Source organism: Bombina bombina, chromosome 5 (assembly GCF_027579735.1).
Source record: "Bombina bombina isolate aBomBom1 chromosome 5, aBomBom1.pri, whole genome shotgun sequence".
Lineage (NCBI taxonomy): Eukaryota > Metazoa > Chordata > Amphibia > Anura > Bombinatoridae > Bombina > Bombina bombina.
The window spans coordinates 270156999-270175810 of NC_069503.1; the positions used below are offsets into that span (position 1 = coordinate 270156999).

Genomic DNA, 18812 nt, shown 5'->3' on the forward strand with positions numbered 1-18812 from the left:
ATGAAAGTTTCCTTTTGACTGTCTCTCTAAAGCAAAGTAAGTTAGGTCACTCCAGGCTATATTTATGTAAAATATAGTGGTGCATTACCTAATGGGTTCAGTTTATATACAAAATAATTATTTGTACTTTTAACTCGTGTTACTGATTTTGTAGGAGATCTGGATAAAGAGGAAGACAGATTGCTGGTTGCCAGAGGTGGTTATGGGGGCATGTTTAGGACTGAATTCATTCCATCTAAAGGCCAGAAAAGAATAATCCGCATGGACCTGAAGCTCATTGCAGACATTGGATTAGTAGGGTGAGTCTCTTTCACTCATTAAAATTCCCCGGTTGTGTTTCACTGGCTATGTAAGTTTTTATGTGTGTGTGAATGTATAAAATTGATCAGACGTTGTAGGACTTTGCCTGTCATACTCCAACGGGACTGCGACTAGTGTGGTAAGCCTCTCGTTTCTAACTACTGTATATCTTGGGAGAACTGTTGTGAACATTTCATTAACCCTGTGAAAACAGCATTAGTGGGGCTCTGAGTTGAGTAGTATTCACGGGGAGAGCTATTTAAAGTCTGCTACACACGCAAAGCTTACAATATTGTTGGGCTATTTGAAACCCATTGAAGATATTCTGTTATGGGGAAGCTGGGCCTTTTGTTTCTCCTTTTGTAAAAAAAATAAATAAAAAAAAATAGTGTCAAAAATAATTTTGTATTTATACACATTTAAAAATCTTTTAACTATAATTGCATGGAACTCTTTTTCAAATGCACAATTTGAAATTTCTCAATTGTGTGTATTGTGTAAACCTTGTTTTTAATTGTATTTTACGGTGTGTGTGTGTGTCCCCATAGCAGTCAGATAATCTCACCTTTTTAATTGTTTTCCATTTATTAAACACCAAAAAATCTTGCAAGAGGTAAACCAATAAACCATGTTCTGTCTTAACCACTTCTTTAACCTGTAATTTCAGAATTTTTAGTATTTTTGCTATCTTTCCATTTAAACAGAAATTGAGCTTTGTAAAAAAAAAAAATAATAATGTGTGTGTATGTATATGTGTGTGTGTGTGTCTGTGTGTGTATATATATATATATATATATATATATATATATATATATATATATATATATATATATATATATATATATATATATATATATATATATATATAAAAAATGTATGTGTGTGTATGTATTTATTTATATATATATATATATATATTTATTATTGGAGGTCAGGATTGGCTGTTCTCTTAGGGGAGGGTTCTAGAGGCCTTTAAAAGGCTCAATTTGTACACTTTTTGTTTGTCAGAGGAAGGGACTGGGTTTAGTCCCGAAACGTTAAATAAAATAAAAGTTTTTGTTGTTGCCACAAATGTCTTATCACGAACTTTGCTTTTTATTATAGCACCCTGGCAGTTATCTCTGGATAGTGGGAGTGCATACACATCATATTTTATATATATATATATATATATATATATATATATATATATATATATACACGTGGATATATGTATATTATTTTTTTATTTTATATTTTTAAAAGTAGACAGCACAAGGTAATTTATCTAGGCCCACACATCATTAACTTTTCCACAAACTTTGACTTTCTCACTTAAATTATTTACATAAAACTTGTGCATTGATAACACAAATTTTTGTTCAGAAATAGCTGACATGCATGGCTTTGTCATTGCTTTTCGGTAGTTAGATGGCAAGTGCCACTAATTGAAGCTGCGCACCACACTTCTGAAATTCCCGGCAGTAAAGGGATTTAATTAGCTGGTGTAATAGCATTGTAATGTAGGGATTACCCTCCCACCTGACACCTCCCTGTTTCCTCCCAAACCGCTCTCTTACTCCTACCCACACTCTTTACCACCATCTTATTTACTGGCAGACAGTCTGCCAGTATGCAGTTTATAGGGCTTTTTTGTTTTTGATTTGTTCTGCAGTGTAGGGATCTCTCTTCAACTCTCCCACCTCCCTGATCCCTACCACATAGCTCTCTAACTCTCCCATTAGTGGCAACCACCTTGGGTTCTGGCAGCTATGCTCAGTCACCATATGAAAGCATATGCTGGAACCCCACAAGCAGCAAGATCTAGATCTACATTATGCCATTACTTCCACTACACAAAGGTGTTGTAGTCCATTTTAGACATCTGTCTGCAGAGTGACCATTTTGTGTACTGAATTTCATGGTTCCCAAACACAGTATAATTGTGAACATGCTTCACAGCAAGTATTCTACCAACCAAAGCAGAGCTAGTTATTTAACCCCTTAAGGACCAGCGACGTACCCTGTATGTCACTGGTCTTTTTTTGGAACTTGATTGTTTTATAGCGCGGTCTTGCCACCAGCGTTGAGACTGCTTTATTGCACAAAGCCTGCTGGAGGGAGTGCATTAATAGCGTGTTCTTGCTAGACTTGTGCTATTATGTCCTGAAAAAACCCTTAACGACCAGTGGCATACAGGGTACATTGTGGTCATTAAGGGGTTAAGCAAGGGAGAAGCTATAGAGGGTTAGCTGGTAAATTGCAGGGCATGAGACAAGCTGTCTGTTAGAAATGTGCTTAATCTTGACGAGACATAAAGACCTATAACTGTTTAAGAATATGTTCAATCCATTTGCAGGTATTAGTCAGCTATAGAGCAGCACTACACTACTGGGATCTAGCTGAATACATCTGGTGAGCCAGTAGCAAGAAGCATATGAGCATAACTACCAATCACCATCTAGCTTCCAGTAGTGCATTGCTGCCCATGGGTCTACCTAAGTATGCTTTTTTTTTAAAGAAAGGATACAGTGAGAGCAAAGTAAATTTGATATCATAAATAAATAGAAACACTTCTTAAAATTGCATGCTCTACCTGAAACAATGTTTTATTTAGACTACCTTGTCCCTATAAAAAGAAAAAAGTAGTTGTTCATTTTTTAGCATTTCTCAAGGGTTGCATTAATAGGAGGATGAGCAGTGAAGTAGTTATTTGCCATGAAAGGATAAGTGAAATAGTGTTTCCCACACATTGTTAGAAGTAATTATATGCACCAGCGACAAACTTAAAAATATTAAGTGTAGATAAATATAAGTAAAAGGCGCTGAACTAAATAACAACTATGCCTCACTTAAAACTATCCTCTTCCTGGATAGCAATAGTAAAAAAAAAGTAATATATCGTATAGGTGGGGTGCTAAGAATAGCACTAGTGTTAAAGTCAAGGATATGTGTAACTCTAATTATACAGAGGGTGAAGTTTCAGAATCAAAATTATTTATTAGACAATTTTACACAAATGCCGGATTATCTAAATTTGATCACGCAAGTGAGATCATAGCAGACATGTTAAAAAATATTTCCATATAAAGAATGTTGCAACACAGAAAAAATCTATTCAATTCCTGCAAAAATCATAAAAAATCAAAAGTATATTTTCCCTAAAAAAATTACATAAAATGTATCTCAATAATAAAAACAATTTCCACAAATGATAAGGCCCAACACTAAAATACCTATATTCTATACAGTTAACAGACACTGTCTATTTACATATAAATAAATGCCTTAATACATTGCATATTGTAGACTTGAAACAATGTTTGCTGTTCAGTCACAAGGGTAGATATCAGTGGCATCAATAGGGGGTGCGGACCACACCCGGGTGACACCCTCCAGGGGTGACACCACCAGCAATTTTTTTTTATTTTATTGAAATTCAAACGAAAACAATCTAGAGATGCATAGATTTCTTTTTATTAGAGGGGCCAGCAGTTGTGAACATAAGTAGGACTGGGGAAGTTGTAGGCACACTTAATTTTTTTGCCCCTTGAGCCCGTGCTACAATTTCCACAAATAGTTTTCCCAGCTGTTTTTGCTTGCTTGTACTTTACTCCTCCCCTGCCCAATTTCACTATGAATATTGTGGGCGTGCCGTTGGGCTTACGATGTTGTGCTGCTAGCCTAAACCTGCCTGCCTATCTGTGCTCACTGCTCAGTGATGTGTGGAGCAGTGGAGTCACTCACTGCTGTGCTGTCTCTCTAAACGTGAGGGGGATGCCTGGCACCTCACCGCATGACTGTCTGACACTGTCTCTAAAGTGAAGGAGCCACGTATGATGCTCACCAGACCGGTATGGTTACGGTACACTAAGTGCACACTGAAGAGGTAGGAGAAGAGGGTCGGGTGGGGGTGGGCAGAGTGCAGAGGTGATTGGCCATAAGAAGCGGTAGGCACGCGGCCCGGGGCTGTGCCCTGACAGACTTGGAACAGAGTCAGAGAGCAGAATTTTCATAGTTTGCGCACCTAAACCTTTTCTTTAGTGATTTATTTTTAGAGTGCACTGTTTATCTTTCATTTGATGCTCTGCTGAGCCAGGGAGCAGCTCTAGGCATTTTTTTAAGTGTGTCTAAATGTGTGTGTGAAATCCTCTTCTTGCAGTAAAAAAAACCATTACTGGGGGGTGACACCATTACTTACCGCACCGGGTGATACCAACCCTAGTGACGACACTGGTAAAGATGGTGTTATATATTCACTTTGTTAGGCTGGTGTATTTTTAATTATTTGGTTACAAAGTCACTCTTCACTAACGGTTATTTCTCATATGTTTGTTTTTCTTTGTCAATAGCGTTCTATGTTGCCAATGTGCTATTTGGCTTATTACCACAGTATTGATGTTTTTGTTCCCAGAAAATATCACAAACTTGGTTTTTAGTCAGTTATTTTCCCTTTATGTAGTAATCTCAATGGGTGTCTTAATATCTCAAGGTGAGTGTAAAATAAAATAAACACTATGTAGGTTAATTTACTGACCTATGTAACTCCGGGTTTGTTCGGCGTCTGTGGATTAAAAAGGATTGTAAGGTCTGCCTTGCTGATTATCTTACCAGCTGCCTATGCTCTGGACTTTCTTCCGATCTGCACGTTGAATGTGCCACGTCTTTTAGTGACGCATCTTTTAGTGACACCACTATGTGATGATTGAAGATGGGAGTTTCTCTTGTAAAGGTGTATCCAGTCCACGGGTTCATCCATTACTTGTGGGATATTCTCCTTCCCAACAGGAAGCTGCAAGAGGACACCCACAGCAGAGCTGTCTATATAGCTCCTCCCCTAACTGCCACCCCCAGTCATTCTCTTGCAGCCCTCGACAAGAAAGGAAGTATCAAGAGATATGTGATGACTTAGTGTAGTTTTTACCTTCAATCAAGAGTTTGTTATTTTTAAACGGTACCGGCTTGTACTGTTTTACTCTCAGGCAGAAATTGGAAGAAGAATCTGCCTGGAGGCTGATGATCTTAGCGGTTTGTATCTAAGGTCCATTGCTGTTCTCACACATAACTGAAGAGTATGGAAAGAAAACTTCATTTGGGGGGACGGTTTGCAGATCACCTGCTTTGAGGTATGTTCAGTATATTTTTTTCTAGAGAGATGATAAGGTCTAGAAAATGCTGACAGTGCCTGGTATATTTAAGGTATGCCTGATACAGTGATTTAACAACGACTGGGATCATGCTTACAAGATAAGGGTAATATTCATGTTAACTCTCATATTACTTAGTGTAAAAACGTTTGCATAACTTACAGAAAAACGTTTTTTCTCTCAGGGTGATAAATCTTTATTTGGGGCCTAGTTTTCCACATGGCTTGTTAGATTTCTCCTAGGAGTACTTTTTTAAGGCCCTCTGACTTTGAGTGCATGGTGGGAGGGACCTATTTTCGCGCATTTTATGCGCAGTTGATATCCAGACTGAGACATCCAGCTTCCCTAAAGGAGTCCTCTGGCATCTAGGACCACTATAGAGGTGTTTTTTCCTGCAAAAATCGTGTTTAAGGGCAGGTAGGAGCCACAGCAGAGCTGTGGCAGTGTGTTTGACTGTTTTTTAACGGTTTTACCGTTTTTCTAATCCGGTTTGGGGCCTAAGGGGTTAATCATCCATTTGCAAGTGGGTGCAATGCTGCTTTAGTCTCTTATACACACTATAAAAATTTCGTAGAGTTTACTACTTTTTAACACTGTTTTGCAGTTTATGTGGTAGTTTTTTTCTCTTAAAGGTACAGTACCGTTTTTGTTTAATTGCTTTTTCACATTTATTAAAGTGTTTTCCAAGCTTGCTGGTCTCATTACTAGTCTGTTAAACATGTCTGACATAGAGGAAACTCCTTGTTCATTATGTTTAGAAGCCATTGTGGAACCCCCTCTTAGAATGTGTACCAAATGCACTGACCTTTCTATAAGTTATAAAGACCATATTATGGCTTTTAAAGATTTATCACCAGAGGTTTCTCAGACTGACAAAGGGGAGGTTAAACCACCTAGCTCTCCCAATGTGTCAGAACCTTTATCTCCCGCGCAAGTGACGCCAGGTACATCTGGCTCGTCCAATGCGTTTACCTTACAAGACATGGCGGCAGTTATGAATCATACCCTCACAGAAGTATTGTCCAAACTGACAGGGTTACAAGGAAAGCAAGACAGCTCTGGGGCTAGAACAAATACAGAGCTTTCTGACGCTTTAGTAGCTATGTCTGATATACCTTCACCATGTATAGAAGCCGAAGCAGGAGAGCTTCTATCTGTTGGTGACATTTCTGATTCAGGGAAGGCATTACTTCAGTCTGACTCTGAAATTACAGCGTTTAAATTTAAGCTCAAACACCTCCGCGTGTTGCTCAGGGAGGTTTTAGCGACTCTGGATGACTGTGACACCATTGTAGTCCCAGAGAAATTGTATAAAATGGACAAATACTTTGCAGTGCCTGTTTACACTGATGTTTTTCCAATCCCTAAGAGGTTTTCAGAAATTATTACGAAGGAATGGGATAGACCAGGTGTACCGTTCTCTCCCCCTCCTGCTTTTAAAAAGATGTTTCCCATAGATGCCGCTACACGGGACTCGTGGCAGACAGTCCCTAAGGTGGAGGGAGCAGTCTCTACCCTAGCTAAGAGTACAACTAATCCCCGTCGAGGACAGTTGTGCTTTCCTAGATCCAATGGATAAAAAATTAGAGGGTTTCCTTAAGAAAATCTTTATACAACAAGGTTTTATTCTCCAGCCTCTTGCATGCATTGCCCCAGTCACTGCTGCAGCGGCTTTCTGGTTCGAGTCTCTTGAAGAGGCTCTACAGGTGGAGACCCCGTTGGATGATATCCTAGACAGGCTTAAAGCTCTTAAGTTAGCCAATCCATTTATTTCTGACGCCGTTTTTCATTTAACAAAACTAACGGCTAAGAATTCAGGTTTTGCCATTTAGGCACGTAGGGCGCTATGACTTCAATCCTGGTCAGCTGACGTTACTTCAAAGTCTAAGCTTCTCAACATCCCCTTCAAAGGGCAGACCCTATTCGGGCCTGGATTGAAGGAGATCATTTCTGATATTACTGGAGGAAAAGGCCACGCCCTTCCCCAGGATAGGTCCAACGAATTAAGGACCAAACAGACTAATTTTCGTTCCTTTCGAAACTTCAAGAGTGGCGCAGCTTCAACTTCCTCTACTGCAAAACAAGAAGGAAATTTTGCCCAGTCCAAGCCAGTCTGGAGACCTAACCAGGCTTGGAACAAGGGAAAGCAGGCCAAAAAACCTGCTGCTGCCTCTAAGACAGCATGAAGGAGTAGCCCCCGATCCGGGACCGGATCTAGTTGGGGGCAGACTTTCTCTCTTCGCCCAGGCTTGGGCAAGAGACGTCCAGGATTCCTGGGCTCTAGAGATTGTTTCCCAGGGATATCTTCTGGATTTCAAAGCCTCATCTCCAAAGGGGAGATTTCATCTCTCACAATTATCTGCAAACCAGATAAAAAGAGAGGCATTCTTACGTTGCGTTCAAGACTTTCTGGTTATGTGAGTGATCCACCCAGTTCCAAGGGAGGGGCAGGGATTCTATTCAAATCTGTTTATAGTTCCCAAAAAAGAGGGAACTTTCAGACCAATCTTGGATCTCAAGATCCTAAACAAATTTCTCAGGGTCCCATCCTTCAAGATGGAGACTATTCGAACCATCCTACCTATGATCCAGGAGGGTCAATATATGACTACCGTGGACTTAAAGGATGCTTATCTCCACATTCCGATACACAGAGATCATCATCGGTTTCTCAGGTTTGCCTTCCTAGACAGGCATTACCAGTTTGTGGCTCTTCCCTTCGGGTTAGCCACGGCACCAAGAATCTTTACGAAGGTTCTAGGGTCCCTACTGGCGGTTCTAAGGCCACGAGGCATAGCGGTGGCTCCTTACCTAGACGACATTCTGATACAGGCGTCAAATTTTCAAATCGCCAAGTCCCATACGGACATTGTTCTGGCATTCCTGAGGTGTCACGGGTGGAAGGTGAACAAAGGAAAGAGTTCTCTCTCCCCTCTCACAAGCGTTTCCTTCCTAGGAACTCTGATAGATTCAGTAGAAATTAAGATTTTTCTGATAGAGGCCAGGTTGTCAAAGCTTCTAACTTCCTGCCGTGCTCTTTATTCCATTTCTCAGCCGTCAGTGGCTCAGTGTATGGAAGTAATCGGCCTAATGGTAGCGGCAATGGACATAGTTCCGTTTGCCGGCCTACATCTCAGACCACTGCAACTTTGCATGCTCAATCAGTGGAATAGGGATTACACAGTTTGTCCCCTCTGCTAAATCTGGATCAAGAGACCAGGGATTCTCTTCTCTGGTGGCTATCTCGGGTCCATCTGTCCAGGGGAATGAGTTTCCGCAGGCCAGAATGGACTATAGTGATGACAGATGCCAGCCTTCTGGGCTGGGGCGCAGTCTGGAACTCCCTGAAGGCTCAGGGTTCATGGACTCCGGAGGAAGCCCTCCTTCCGATAAACATTCTGGAACTAAGAGCGATATTCAATGCTCTTCAGGCTTGGCCTCAGCTAGCTGCGGTCAGGTTCATCAGATTTCAGTCGGACAACATCACGACTGTAGCCTATATCAACCATCAGGGGGGTACAAGGAGCCCCCTGGCAATGTTGGAGGTTTCAAAGATAATTCTATGGGCAGAGGTTCACTCTTGCCATCTCTCAGCTATCCATATCCCAGGAGTAGAGAACTGGGAGGCGGATTTCCTAAGTCGGCAGACTTTTCATCCGGGGGAGAGGGAGCTCCATCCGGAGGTATTTGCCCAGTTGGTTCAACTATGGGGCAAACCAGAACTGGATCTCATGGCGTCTCGTCAGAACGCCAAGCTTCCTTGTTACGGGTCCAGGTCCAGGGATCCCAAGGCATCGCTGATAGATGCTCTAGCAGCGCCCTGGTCCTTCAGCCTGGCTTATGTGTTTCCACCGTTTCCTCTGCTCCCTCGTCTGATTGCCAAGATCAAACAGGAGAGAGCTTCGCTGATTTTGATAGGTCCTGTGTGGCCACGCAGGACTTGGTATGCAGATCTGGTGGACATGTCATCCTTTCCACCATGGACTCTGCCGCTAAGGCAGGACCTTCTACTTCAAGGTCCTTTCAAACATCCAAATCTAATTTCTCTGCGTCTGACTGCTTGGAGATTGAACGCTTGATTCTATCAAAGCGTGGTTTTTCCAAGTCGGTCATTGATATCTTAATTCAGGCTCGAAAGCCTGTCACCAGGAAAATCTATCATAAGATATGGTGTAAATATCTTCATTGGTGTGAATCCAAGGGTTACTCATGGAGTAAAGTCAGGATTCCTAGAATCTTATCCTTTCTCCAAGAGGGATTGGAGAAAGGATTGTCTGCTAGTTCCTTAAAGGGACAGATTTCTGCTCTTTCTATTCTTTTGCACAAACGTCTGGCTGAGGTTCCAGACGTTCAGGCGTTTTGTCAGGCTTTAGTTAGAATCAAGCCTGTGTTTAAACCTGTTGCTCCGCCATGGAGTTTAAATTTAGTTCTTAAAGTTCTTCAAGGGGTTCCGTTTGAACCTTTGCATTCCATAGATATTAAACTTTTATCTTGAAAAATTTCTGTTTTTTAGTAGCTATCTCCTCGGCTCTAAGAGTTTCGGAGTTATCTGCTTTACAGTGTGATTCCCCTTATCTGATTTTCCATGCAGATAAGGTTTTTTTTTTTTTTTTTTTGAAAAATATTTTTGAGTTAATCAAAACACTCATAAAACAGTTACAATTTGAAGGGCAACATCACAAACACAATAATGCAAGAGACAATGGATACATAGGTCAGTTCTTCAGTTAATAGGGAGTCACCTCTTCTAGCCGGGTCAAAGTGTTACCTTTCAACACTATACCTCATTTTATTACTATATCTGCAAAGTGTCCTCAAAGTGACAGAGATCCCCCCAAGGGATCTGGCAACTTAGGTGTAGTTGAGGACACAACATTTATACAGTAATACAGTTTACTTACAGTCAGTCAATAATTAGTTAGGGATTAAGCTCAGACAACTCTACCATGAATAGTATGCTTAAAGTGGTATCTTGGAATTACATAAGAGAGATCAAACAAGAAAGACAATAGTGTAGTTATTAGACACAAGAAATCTTCCTATCGCCTGACCAACATATTAGAGTTACAGATAAGGTAGTTTTGCGTACCAAACCTGGGTTTCTTCCTAAGGTAGTATCTAATAAGAATATCAATCAGGAGATTATTGTTCCTTCATTATGTCCTAATCCTTCCTCAAATAAGGAAGTCTTTTACACAATCTTGATGTGGTTCGTGCTTTAAAGTTTTATTTACAAGCTACGAAGGATTTTCGACAAACATCTGCTTTGTTTGTTGTCTATTCTGGACAGAGGAGAGGCCAAAAGACTTCAGCAACTTCTCTTTCTTTTTGGCTGAGAAGCATAATCCGCTTAGCTTATGAGACTGCTGGCCAGCAGCCTCCTGAAAGATTTACAGCTCATTCCACTAGAGCGGTGGCTTCCACATGGGCTTTTAAAAATGAGGCCTCTGTTGAACAGATTTGTAAGGCGGCGACTTTGTCTTCGCTTCATACTTTCTCTAAATTCTACAAATTCAATACTTTTGCTTCTTCGGAGGCTATTTTTGGGAGAAAGGTCTTACAGGCAGTGGTGCCCTCCATTTAAGTTCCTGCCTTGTCCCTCCCTTCATCCATGTCCTAAAGCTTTGGTATTGGTATCCCACAAGTAATGGATGAACCCGTGGACTGGATACACCTTTACAAGAGAAAACAAAATTTATGCTTACCTGATAAATTTATTTCTCTTGTGGTGTATCCAGTCCACGGCCCTCCCTGTCATTTTAAGTTTCTCCCTGTCATTTTAGTTTCTCCTTTTTTCTTGCTTGTTTTCGGTCGAATGACTGGGGGTGGCAGTTAGGGGAGGAGCTATATAGACAGCTCTGCTGTGGGTGTCCTCTTGCAGCTTCCTGTTGGGAAGGAGAATATCCCACAAGTAATGGATGAACCCGTGGACTGGATACACCACAAGAGAAATAAATTTATCAGGTAAGCATAAATTTTGTTTTTTAACTTGCACAAGTTTCCCAATGTTTCGTAGGTGTTATTCGTAGCCTGCACTTAGTACAAATGTACGAAAGAGCAATCCGTTATAGCTCGAGCGACTTCTTTGCGATAATGGGCACTTTTGATAATGGGCACTTGGTTAACACAGATTTTAATTTGTAGATATATATTATATATCGTATAGATCTTATAATTTAATTTTGAGTTTTATTATTTTTATCGATATATGTACACGGCATTTATAAATATCTAATTATATTGACCATACTGCGAAATAGTACAATTTGAGAGCTTTGTAGACAATACTGTATTGAAGGGCAATGAGGCAATACCACCTTTAGAAAACCATCCAAAAATTCAATCTTAAAGGTTAACCACAACCACCAATTGAAACAAAGAGAGGGCTATTTAAAACAGCCCCCAAACATGGCGGATTATAAGTCTTGATAAAGCTCAGTCCAGGGCGAAACGCGTAGACACTTCTTACTGAGCAGGGATCCCCCTGTCACCACTCTTGGTATCTTCAGACTAGCCAAGTCTGCACCGCATCGTTAATTCACACTGTAGCGCTACGGTAATTTTTTCTTCAAATTGATAGAACTGTCAATAGTGACGGGACCAAAGTCAAACTGAAGTCAGGTGAGACTCATGCAGCATACAGAGTCCTCAGGTTATCCTCCTAGACGCGGACAGAGCCGCTAAGAGGAACCACAGACACAACCAACATGCTGCAAACAGACGCCACGAGCTGCCCTCCTGGATGCAGATAAAGCCGCAGAAAGGTACTGGAAAAACGGATCACAGAAACAACTCCATCCATTTGGTCAGAGGATAAAGGTACTTTGCCAATATTGGCCGACTTCTGAAGTCATAAGCACTTATAAGCCCCTCTAACATTGGTGGTTATTAATATATTGCCCTAATTAGTTCGCACATAGCAGTTGGGACTTAACTATTTACATGTTTACTGCAATCTGCCCTTATTTCTACATTGCATATGTTGAGAGAATTTGCTCTAATATATATGTTTGACACACTACCGAAATTTTATAACGCTGTTTTATTCTGAACAGGAGACGTCCTGGTTTTTAAACATTTTTAGTTTGATACTATAACTTATTTTGTTACTATATGATTCATATATATATTAAATTGTATCCGTGCATTTAGCGCTCCTCTTTTTTTTATTTAATGGTTTCTGTCTGGTTAAAATTTGAGGGGTTTAACTGAGGTAGTAGGATATCATCTCCAGCGCTCACTTCTATATTTTTTATCTTCTTGGTTAACACAGTTTATCATCAACACGTTTCACCCCACGTTATTGGGCTTTATAATGATATTGATGTATATTTTGTCCAAAATTGGATATTTTCTTGTAGTCTTTGCCGTTTATTAAAACATTGAAAACCTAATATTTCCTTTCATTTTAGGAGAAAAAAAATCAACAGTGTATGCAACGTTTTCTGATTAGGCTGGTATTATGTTCTTTATTACATCAAGCATTACAAAAGTCATGTGAAGTGGACCATACCTTTTTCTTTAAATATAGGGTTTAAAAAAAAAAACAGTTGGTGTTCTTTAATGATAGAAGCTAAACATAAGTTATAATAATAATTTTTTTCAATGAGTTCCTTTAAAAATCCTGGAAGCCCTTTATTTGATCTTTAAGGAAGATTGCCTCTTCATTACATCAGATTAATTTGGGACTCTTTCCTTTGATGTAGATTACTGTTTTGTGTCGTCTTTGTTAAGGAATATTTGCGTGATCAAACAAAAGTTTTTGTTGCAATCCCTAACCATAGAAACTTGTTTTTTTAAATTAACTTAATTCCTATGCCTGCAGCGTATCAATTACATTGTCTTGTTTTGTGTTTTCACTTAATAAACCATCCTATATATCTATAATTAAAATGGCAAAACAATATTTTCTCCTGATCTATTAAGAATATATCAGTCTCTCTTTAACATAATGAGCAAGCCATTCTCCACATAGTATTATTCCACCCCACTGGAAGTAGTAGTATTATTCCACCCCACTGGAAGTAGTTTAGTAGTTTTAACTTAACTTTATTCCTCTGTGCAGATGTTGTGCACTGTGAGATGAAAATGTTAGGGTAGAAATTAGAAGAAAAAAATGTTGGTTCTCTATTTGTTTTAATACAGTACGTCAAAGCAATCGCATACCTTATTGAAGTGTTTTTTTTTTGTTTTTTTTAAGTTTTTCTAAAATGTGCTCATAAAACATGAAAAGGGGATATTATTGTTAAAGGGCCTTTCTGGTAAAAAAATTTTTTTTTTATTCATTAGAACATGTAATGTTGTTTTTTTATTTTATAACTTTTAAAGCATGTACAGAGAAATAGAAAAAAAAGTAAGTAATCAGTGAGATTATACATAGCACTTCCAAAAGACAATTGCATCAAAAGACAAAAGTTGAAAACAATAGCTGGCATCAGACGCATTATTCTTGCTATTGTCCACCTGGCCAACATATTCACTACAGAACAGGGCTGCGTCCTGAATTCTTAAAGGGACACTGAACCCAAATGTTTTTGTGATTCAGATAGAGCATGCAATTTTAAGCAACTTTCTAATTTACTCCAATTATCAATTTTTCTTCGTTCTCTTGCTATCTGTATTTGAAAAATAAGGCATCTAAGCTTTTTTTATTGGTTCAGAATTCCGGACAGCACTTTTTTATTGGTGGATGAATTTATCCACCAATCGGCAAGAACAACCTAGGTTGTTCACCAAAAATGGGCCTGCATCTAAACTTATAATCTTGTATTTCAAATAAAGATACCAAGAGAATGAAGAAAATTTGATAATAGCAGTAAATTAGAAAGTTGCTTAAAATTTGATGCTCTATCTGAATCACGAAAGAAAAAATTTGGGTTCAGTGTCCCTTTAATTCTTTTTATCTTTCTGTATTTCATTTGTTAAATGTTTGGACATATATCACTATCTTATGCCATTGGAAGTTTTCTGCTTGTTGGATTACACAGTTTGCTGGACAACTGAGAGGTTCCAACTTACTTTTAGAGCACTCTAGGGTGCTATTTATTTGTGAGCACTTTTGCTTTCATCATTGACCAACTGTACTATGTAATTTTGGTGCCCTTGTCTTCTAGAGTCATTGGCAAGTGGTTATACCAGGACCTTCTCCAATGAGCAAGCTCAACTTTCAAAACATTGGAAATCCTTTACCTTATTTGGACTATCCATTTGGGACTCACTTTTTTGTTTATTGACCACTCGGTTGCTATATTATATCTTGTGTGTGTTCTTTTTGTTTGTTTGTATGTTTTCCTCTCTGTTAGGGCGCCCCCCTTTTCTTGTTGAATATTATTTGTTTTGTAGTTCTTAAAACGGAATTTGTGTCTGCAGAAATAGCATGCCTCTTCTTCAGTGCAAGATCTTAAATCGACATAAACCCCACATTTTTCTTTCTTTCTTTTTTTCACTACAAAACAAGCACGGTAAAGTTGATACAGACATGGTATCTTATATATACCTATCAGTAATGAACACACGTCATACATTATTAAAATATTATTGGATTGTCATATGATAGTCTACACTCTTTAACCTATAAAAAAACAACACATTTTAAACTAGTAGATTATTATATAGAATAATACATACCCTCATTGCTAGCAGCAGGGGTTGATGAACATGAGGGAAGGTATTTTTAGGCCTTAATAATAATAATAATAATAATATTATTATTAATAATAATCAGGCACATATATTGGCCACAGACACTTTAATAGTATATTATACACAGAATATGAGTAGGCTAAATTACTATGATAAAGGGCAGGTTTCTGCAAGGCTCTGAAAGGCTCCTTCGACTGGCCACCAGGTTTCCAACAGTCCAGACCGGAACAGCTTGAAGGTCACAAATAATCCTATCCCCCCAATTCAGTAGCCTCCAATGTTAATAAGGGAATCTGGTCTAGTTGGAATATAGATCTGAAGATACATGGCGGAATGTATACAATCCTCACTTAGCTTCCAGTATTGTGACTATTTTGTTTACTGCCCGGACATGCCCTAAATTTTTCTTTTATGATATATATATATATATAGACATATAGAGCATACAATTTTTAAACAACTTTACGATTTACATCTATTATCAAATTTGCTTTATTCTCTTGGGCTTCTTTGTCGAAGGAGCTAGCTGAACATATTGGGAAGCCAATGAGAAAAGGCATATATCTGCAGCCACCAATCAGCAGCTAGTACCCAGTAGTGCATTTCTGCTTCGGAGCCTAGCTAGATATACTTTTCTACAAAGAATACCAAGAGAACAAAGCACATTTGATATTAAAAGTTCATTGGAAAGTTGTTTTTTTGTTGTTGTTTTTTTTTTATTTTAAATTTACTGTCCCCTTTATCCCATTATTTCCCTGTAATTCTATGTATGCAGAATCAACCCTTTACTATGTTTAAAGAAACTCAATGAAAGAGGGTCTGGAGTGGAACAGATCTGTGCAATGGCCTAAGTATGATGAGGGAGGGGCAAATTGCTATTAGTAAGGCAATGATTATTTTTCTCCTTCCAATAAAGTACAGCTAAAAGTTGATCAAATATGAATGGTTAACCTAATTAAACTGGAGATAGTTCACCTCCCAATTTCATAATTGTTCTAAAAATTAAACCTTTTTGTAGAAAACCATGATTTAAATTGAGTATTATTGACTAGAGATTTAAAATATGAGTTACATTGATTTGATTTAAATCAAATCCACTCTGGCTTATAGTAAAGTTATTAATTCAGTGCCACAGTTTTAGTACTCCGGTTTTATCATTAGCACCAACAAAATACAGGAAGGGAAGTAAAGAATAGAAAAGAGAACAATAAATAAAACCATGACAAAGAGTATGAACAGTGTCAACAATCTACACACAAGTATCAGAAGAATATTAAATCCCTCTCCTCTCTTCTCTCTCCTCTCTTCTCTCTCCTCTCTTCTCTCTCCATACTTATAGACACTAAATACATTTCATGCAACTCCCTCTAATCATAGGCGCGGAATGTAGTGAATGATAGATTTCAACATGGCAGCACCCATGACTAGAGGGAGCCTAGGAATAACCTCAATACTTTGTATTTAGTGTTTAATGTCCCTTTAAGTCTGGTGGTGTAAGACTACATGTCTTGGAGTTTATAGCAAATATCAACTGCAACTATATTAGTCTTACTGTTACTTTTTCATACATTTTCCATAATGTGTCACTGACTTTCACCTAAATCTGAGTTTTTTTTTGTCTTATATTTACTTCATTAAGCTGTAAGCTTGAGAGCCTTTCTACCTGTAGCCTCTATTTCTCTTTAACCCTTTGAGTTTTAATGACGACTCTGAGCCGTCAGTTTCCCACTCTGGTGCTAATGACGGCTCAGCCGTTACTAGCACTCTCCCACATTGAGGGAGATCTGGGGGCTCCCACCCGCTCCTTCCCCGGCGATCGTGTCTGTAGAGTGACAGGCATCGCCGGTGCTTCCCGTTTTGCGTGGTAAAGTCACGCGCAATAACGTGATGACGTCACTGTGCAACTTTATTTGTACTTAACAATGTTAAGTATAGGAGCAGGGGGCATGCTGCTTAGAAGCCTGTATCTCAGGCATCTAAGCAGCTACAGACCCACCATTAGAAAGGTAATCGCCTAACTTTTCCAACAGTGTAAGTCTTGGGGGTCTGAAAAAAAAAGGTTAAAAAAAAAAAAAAAAAACTTAAACAATCTTAGTACCCAGGTGGGAAAGTGCTTAGCACTCAAAGGGTTGGGGCATGAAGCCCATTTTTTTCTTTCTTTCGTGATATAGAAAGAGTATGCAATTTTAAACACTTTTCTAATTTACTTCTGTTATCTATTTTGCTTCATTCTCTTGGTATCCTTTGCTGAAAAGCATATCTAGATAGACTTAGTAGCTGCTGATTGGTGGCTGGACGTAGATGCCACGTGTGACTGGCTCACCCCTGTGCATTGCTATTTCTTCAGCAAAGGCTATCTAAAGAATAAAGCAAATGAAATAATAGAAGTACATTTGAATGTTTATTTGTATTCTCTATCTGAATCATGAAAGACAAATGTTGGGTTTAGTGTTTCTTTAATTTTACAGCACTGTGTGAAATTTTGGCACTTAAATAACAGCAAACAAATTCCCTTTTTGGCTCTTAAAAAATAGGTCTGGCTCCTCTATTTTCTTACTGGCTTTTAAGTTCAAAATAAAATGATCAATTCCTGTTTTATGCTCTTCTTTCTATTTATAGTCTTCTTCACTCCTTGTTGTCTTTGTGCTTGAAAAGATGCAAGTGCTTTATTTCATTATATCTATTATTCAAAACAGACTATGAAGTTAATATTTTCATTGTAGATACCTGGTTGAGAACATAAAAGGAAATACAGAAATGTATAGGGGCATTAATCAGATTGACATAATATTGCATTCATGTCATGGTATGATATTACTATTGCTGAAGCTTTCATCTTTTTGAGCTTTCTTTGTATCTCTCTGAATATTTTTGGCAGATTATACTTTTCCTAGAAATTAAAATGTTCTATTTGTGATTTGAGAAACATGACTGAAAATTTGTTTTAGAAGGAATAAAAAAGCTATGTAAATGTAGGCACCATATCTATCTATACTAAAGTGTTACTGCATTTATTTATTTATAATGTGGTCTAAGAATTTACCCATTTTAGTTGCAGTTATTATGTCTTACTTGGTATTAAAACATTCTAACCTTTCTAATTCTAGAAAAGCATCTGGTTTACGTAAAACATTTTGTGCAGTCATTTTACTTGTTCAGTTATTTTTAATAAGAAAAGAAAGAAAACATGCACTTTCCAGCTGCAGCTCTCTGGGCCCTGACGTTTCTTCAGTGTGAAACATGTTGACTCTAGTGTGTGACTCCATTGAAGCAGGGTACCAGATAAGATGTCTTTGTCCAAAACATCACAGGGTGCTAATCTGACTAAAATGCACGGCATCTGTACACCTAGTGATATCAAAGATGATACTCATATAAGTTTTGGGGGAGATAAACATGTGAGATTAAAATCCTGCATTTCATAAAAGTAAGCGCCACAAAAAATATTTATCAAATTAGCAGATCTAGGCAAGAATCCTTGTTTGCTTTTCTCCTGAAGTATTCTGAATACATTGTTACCAATGCACCAAACAACTTACCCAGAGTTCATTGGTAAAACTGTATACAGAAAAATCCTGGTGAAAAGCAAACAGCGATTCTTGCCTCAGTGTGCTAATTGGCTATACAATAAATTTTGTGGCTCTAACATTAAAGATGATCAAAACAATACCTGCAACAGTGTAACAAGTGTTACATTATGCCCTACATCAGACTGGCACCTATTTGTAATGTGTCTCTTAGAGA

General features: G+C 38.5%; 1 protein-coding gene across 1 annotated transcript in view; it reads left to right on the forward strand.

Annotated features, from left to right (window-relative positions):
- Window positions 1–18812, forward strand: part of GTPBP10 (GTP binding protein 10) — a 194703-nt gene that overhangs the window by 40236 nt on the left and 135655 nt on the right. The window contains exon 4 of the mRNA XM_053713989.1: window positions 155–299. Within this exon, the coding sequence (XP_053569964.1) occupies window positions 155–299 (145 nt within the window). The remainder of the gene's footprint in view (window positions 1–154; window positions 300–18812) is intronic.